Consider the following 6,412-nt stretch of genomic DNA (forward strand, 5'->3'; position numbering starts at 1 on the left):
ATGGGCTACTGAAAGTCCAACAAACTCCATTTTGATAAAAAACAGACAAACAGACAAAAACCAACCTAGATGTGTACTTTATGTTGGTACTCAGGACTGTTTTGTGATTTGGGACTGAATTTTAGGACTAAATCAGTACTTAGTCATTGCAACTTTTCTGAAACAAGAGTGGGGGTGGAGTGGGGGGCTGGAGAAAATAAGAATGTCTATGCAAGCCTTGGGACAATTACAAAGCTCCAGGAAAAACCGTACAAAATAGGTTGGTTTGGGGCAAAAGCTATTGAAAAATAATGTGGGAGAGTAGGGAGAAGGGTATTTGGCAGCAATCTCTTCCTCCTCCATTGCGGCCTCCTCTGCGGTCGTCAAGGAGCCTTGGTAGCGTCATGTTGGGGCAGAGCTTGCGCAGGTTCTCCACCTCCTTGGTTTGCAGGAGCCACTATGAGGAGGGCCTGGGGAAGAACCTGCCCTTTTCAATGGAAAACAAATGGCGGTTGTTGGCAATGATGACTGTATTCTTTGGATCTGGATTTGCTGCACCTTTCTTTATATTAAGACATCAGTTGCTTAAGAAATAAGATTCTCCTATACAGGAATCAGACTTGAAGAACAACCACTTACAAAGGCAGTTTTGATGAATGGAGTAAGCAAACTATTTACCATAGTATATGTCTTTGTAAATAAACCTATTAAATGAAAAAAAAAAGAAAAATAATGCAGGAGATTTGATACCACGGAAGAGATGGTTCATTATCATCCTTTGAATCCTTTGAGGCCAAGACATTAGCTTTGGGTCAATGTAATCAGGCTATGATAGTATTATTCTGATAACTTTAGCCATCACCTACTTTAGTTTCTAAAGCAGTGTGCCATTGTGAGTGGCCAGAGTGCTAGACTGAGTCCAGAAAGCCTGGGTTTGACACCCTGACATGAGCTATATCACCTTAGGAGAACAAATTAACCTCTGTGGGCCTCAGTGTTCACATCTGTGTAACAAGGCTAATAATCTTTGCAGTGCCTACCTCACACAGGACTGTGTGGTTAATGAGTTAATACATAAAGATATTTCCGAATTTTAAAAGTACTTTATAAATATTCTTATAATTCAGATTACAAACAAGCTTTAGGGTAAAATAAAGATAATCTTCAACTTCCTAAAATATGCAACAAATCATTAAGTCCCTTTAAAAATTATTGATTAATGTAAACCTATTAACTTATTAATATAAATATCTCTGGCAGAGGATGGCATCTCCACCATTTCTATCACAGAGCTCCTTGCTCTATTAATTATTTACAGAATAAATTAATAAGAAATAGTTCTTAATTCCTTGACAAGTATTTTGGTACTGAACTTTAATTCATGAAAATTTTAAAATTAATAACACATTACATTTATATATTCAATTCAACTAGATCAGCGATTTCATTAATTTGGATATTCCATCCCGTGATGCAGATAACAACCCACTTATTAGTAGATTTTGTCTATGTTCTTCCATAAATTCATCCCAAAGGGTTCACTCATTGTTCTGAGGGCCTTCCTTGCTTCCTCTTGACATCACAAGGGTGCTAGCAGAGTATTCAGAATGTTCTCTAGATATTCTTAGCTTTTACTACATGCCTAGCCCATCTTCTTTCTCTATTATAACCTTCCCTGATGACAATCTTTATATCATTTCTTATTCAAAGTTACTCACTCCCTATGTGTTGCAGCTTGCTTACAACTACCAAGTGTGCCTCCATTGTCCAATATCCATTTGAAAAAAATCCTCAGAGATTCTTGTGTTTCATGAGTCATAGCCATAAAACAACAGCAGTAGAATATTGGTGTCAAAAAAGATAGGCCTTTTTTCTGGGTGAATTGGGGTCCTTAAAAGAGTTTTGCTGTTTCCTGAAGGTAATCTAGACCACTCTTCTCCTTTAATTCTGGACTAAACTTGCTGTCTGTGCTATTTGTCATGTGTGTGTATACATACACACACATACACATAAGCACCTATACACAGAGACAGAGGTTATCCATCTAATTGCATTCATAAGTGGAATAATTGCAGAGCCTCCAATAAAAAGAGTTAAACTTTTCCCTACATGTAGAAAAAAATAAGCAGATGGGGAATGCATGTACGTGTGTGTTACATGTACATGTATATATGTGTATGCATATACGAATATATGTAAGGCTATATATGTATTATTTTCAGATATGTTCTATATTATTATATCATATACAATCATATTATATCATATAGTATATAATCTATTATATATATTATATAATACATATATATTATGAGAAATATTTGAGATGGAGGATTAATACAATATATGTAATAGGATTACTCTATAATGTTTTAATTACATATATACACATACATATATATGTTATGTATAAATGGATATCCACGTGAATATAGCTTTATAATTCAGAATCTCAGGAAATGGTTTTAGAGATCATCAACTCAAACCCACAGCTAAACTAAAATCCCCTTGATAACATCTCCAACAAGTAGTTATCAAATCTTGACTTGAAGAACTCCAGCAAAAGCAAATGTACCACCTCCAGCAGCAGGGAATCCACCTTCAGGCAGCACCAATTGTCAAGAAATGTGTCCTTACATCAAAAGTTAAATCAACTTCTCTAACTCCTAACCATTGTTCCTGGTTCTTCAAAGCCCCAGTTGTCTCTCCAACCCCCATCAAGTTAGGTTTCCTATTCTCGCTGTCAGTAACATAGCTCATATAAGCATGTGTGTATGGATTTATGAATATATAGATAGGTATGTTTCAGTCATGTCAACTCTTCATGACCTCATTTTGGGATTTCTTGGCAAAGATACTGGAGTAGTTTGCCATTTCCCTCTCCGGCTAATTTGACAAATGAGGAAACTGAGACAAACAGGGTTAAGTAACTTGCCCAGGATCACATAGCTAGTAAGTATCTGAAGCTGGATTTGAACTCAGAAACATGAATTTTCCTGATTCTAAGTCCAGTGCTCTATCCACTGTGCCACCTAGCTGCCACATACATGCATGCATATACATATATGCATATGTGCATATTCATGTGTATGTATATATACATGTATATGTGTATAGATATACATATGTGATACACTCATAGGCATGAGTATATATATGTGTGTATATATTTCAGCTAGACCTTTTTCTTACAATGTAAAGAACTGTTACAGAACACGAGGGGACACCCAGCATCTAAAACCAGCTTGAAATGAATTTTGGTTATTTCCCAGTAAAATTAAAAGGCAGCAAGAGTCAGAGACAGCTCTTAGCTTGGAAGCCAGGGGTATTTATCTTTCTACAAGATATTAATGTGAAGATTGAAATTTTCTGGATTCAGAATAACATTTTTTGGCTCTTCTATTCTGTTAGCTGGTAAATAAATAAATGAACTCTGATCAAATAAGCCTTCTGTCTAAAAATGCACTTAATATACACGTATATGGATATGTACGTGTGTTTGCATGGACGCGTGTGTGTGTGTGACACCCTTTTCTCCGAATACAAAAAACTTTGCCTTTTGAAACAAGGCTACACAGCTGTTGCCAAAATTATGCCTGCCGAGAACATTAGAATGGAATCATGTTAGAACTTTTAAGGCAGGGAAGTTAAGGTCAATTTTTCCTTAGCCTTTCACTTTCCCAGATGGAAATTAAGTGTTACCAGCCATTAAATTTTAAGAACTGACATCAGATGACCAGAGAAATATTCCCTCCCTTTTTCTCTCCTCCTCAACTCTCTATCACAAATATTTCCTTTAATAATTTCACTTTCTCTGGCTGTTTCTATGTAGTCTAAGCTTTTTATTTGCTTTAAAACTAGAGGCAGGAGAACTATAGCATTGGGTCTTAATTACTTGCTGTCATACTCTTCTAGGTAATAGAGCAGAAAGATTACTGGGCTTGGAGTCAGGAAGACCTGAATTCAAATTCTGCCTCAGATTCTTACTAGCTGTATGAACCCAGGAGGGTCACTTAACCTAATTGTGCCTCAATTTTCTTAACTTTAAGATGAAGATAATGTTAGTACCTAACTTTCTAGGGAAGTGAGAATCAAATGAGATAATAGATACAAAACCCTTTCAAATTTTAAAAAGTGAACTTCTATTATTCTTCTATTAGGAACTTTGAAGATAAACATTTAAAAGTGGACACTCCCACTTCTTTGAATGTCCTTGCATAAGTACTATAAAAACACCTTTCTAAATGTGTTCTTTCCAGTTACTTTCCTTACTCTCCAACTAACACACCAGACTCTTATCCAAGTGTGTGAAATTTTAAAAGGTATGGCATCCTTTCTTCCTGCTGCTGCAGCCAAAGGCAAATTTCCTAGCTCCTGTTCTTTGAAGAAACCCTGTTTCTAGTATGGAGTAAAGGCCCAAAGCTTTATATCACCAGGGCCAATGATGGATCACATTTAAAAGAAGACAGAAATGAGAGCCCAGGGGAATAAATGGCTTGTTTTGGGCTATGCATGTTGCTGTACAGCAACCCTGTTTTCATAATCATTTTGTATAGCTCCTTTATCAGGGGCATATTGAGGGGTTCTTAACCTGGGCCAGGGAAGCCAAAAACTTGTTTCTTTAAACTATTTTGATAACTGTTTACACACACACACACACACACACACACACACACACACACAATGTGTATGTATATACACACATATATGTATATATGTATGTATATGTATACACACATGTGTGTATGCATATGCATATATATGTATATATCCTATGTATTTTATTGTATTCATTTAAAGACAAAGGGTGGTAGGCTTCCCTTGACTGACAAAGGTATCCGTGGCACAAAAGAAAAAGATTCAAAAACCCTGGTGGAGAACTAGTTGCCATTTCAGGTAGAGTTGAGGAGGCTGTAAAGCTTGTCAGAACCCTCTCTTCCCCTGTTGCTTGCCCCAGCTGCTCTTCATCCACACTCCAAAGCCCGCATTATATCTCTGTATACTCTTTGCTTGTCATTTCCATTCAGCCCCATCCCATCCAGCAGTCTTTCAGTCACTTCAGAAATTCTCTTGAAGTCTGATTTCCCATTGTACTAAGATTCTCCTTCTTCCCTTCCTCCCTCCTCTTTCCCTTTTTCCAGAACAGCCCATAGGGCATTCCTCTGGCTTCTACCTCTCATTATTTTCCAACTTGGCCTGCAATCTGTCCTCACAGCTGACTCCTTCAACATCTGTTCTGTGTGCAATGGGAAATCATCTCTTCTGCAGATAATACAAACTTTATGTTTTGAGTTGTTGCTATGTCATGGTAGATTCTCTACTTCTTAAGAAATCCCATGCTTCCTTTGTCATTCTTGCTTTCCTTTCTCCTCCTAACCTCAATACATTTTACTGAGAAAACTGGAAATGTTTAACCTAGGAGACAGATTTGAGACAGGGATGGGATCCCCACGTTCAAACATTTGAAGTGTCATTCTATGGGAAAAGGATTCAAATTAGAAAAACTAGGACCAAGGGGTGGAAGTAGAATTCAACAAGTTAAGTGCATTCTGTGTACTGGGTAGGGTGGGGGGAGGAAGGGGGGGGTGTAGTAGCAATTTAGGTTTGAAGATCTTTCCCACCCATTAATGGGTCATGTGATCTGCTTACATCACAGGAAGCCTGAGTTACATGTGGTGGGAGGAGCTTCCTGACAGGAAAAGGAAGTTATGTCACAGGAAATTCAGAGAGAGAGAGAGAGAGCACGGGAGTGTGAGAGCACGAGCAATTACGGCTGCTAATGGCTGCTAATGGCCACCCTCATGATTGTTAGAACTGATCAGGCTGACTTAGCTGTACTGTGAGTTTGTTTTGGAGAAGATCCCATCGGGGGTTGGAGAGGTTTTGGGATGGTGAAGCTCCAGGTTGTTATATTGTGTGTTGAATGTTTTACTGCTGTGATAGACTGGATAAATGGCTTGAGGGATCTGGTTCTCTGGTGTCTGAATAAATGGTTTACTTCTACCTTCTATGCGGAGAGTCTCGTATACTTTGAGATGCAGAACTACATAGACATTTGGACAATTATCATCTACATTGTTATCATTGCCTTCCTGTTACAGAGAGTGGGGGAGTGAGGGGGTGGGAGAGTGGGGAAGGCGGAGTTGAAGATAGAAGATAAAAATTAAACACTCCCTTTCCTCAAAGAGCTATCAACCTCCTGGAACAAAGTTACATAGTATCAGCACAATATGTGAAGGGACTTCCTAACAATTAGAGTTGCCTTCGAGAGCAAAGGGTAGCCTCAGCAGGTAATGAGCTTCCTTCCCATAGCAGGAAGGGTGAAAGCAGAGGCTGAATAATCGCTTGCCAGGACCCATCTGGCCAGGGATTGGACTAGACCTCCAAGATCCCTTCCAAGTCCAGGAATATATGACTCCATAAAAAAAAAAAA

At 38.2% G+C, this 6,412-nt stretch overlaps 1 protein-coding gene across 1 annotated transcript; it reads left to right on the forward strand.

Moving 5' to 3' along the window:
* Positions 1–383: 383 nt before the first annotated feature.
* LOC118836149 (cytochrome c oxidase subunit 7C, mitochondrial-like) lies at positions 384–599 on the forward strand. Its single transcript, XM_036743502.1, has one exon. The coding sequence runs from the start codon at positions 384–386 to the stop codon at positions 573–575; it is 192 nt and encodes a 63-aa protein (XP_036599397.1). The 3' UTR covers positions 576–599.
* Positions 600–6,412: the final 5,813 nt, after the last annotated feature.

Source organism: Trichosurus vulpecula, chromosome 2 (assembly GCF_011100635.1).
Source record: "Trichosurus vulpecula isolate mTriVul1 chromosome 2, mTriVul1.pri, whole genome shotgun sequence".
In the NCBI taxonomy this organism is placed as follows: domain Eukaryota; kingdom Metazoa; phylum Chordata; class Mammalia; order Diprotodontia; family Phalangeridae; genus Trichosurus; species Trichosurus vulpecula.

Coding starts and splice junctions, on each gene's coding strand:
- LOC118836149 (XM_036743502.1), top strand. CDS start 384: ATGTTGGGGCAGAGCTTGCGCAGGTTCTCCACCTCCTTGGTTTGCAGG.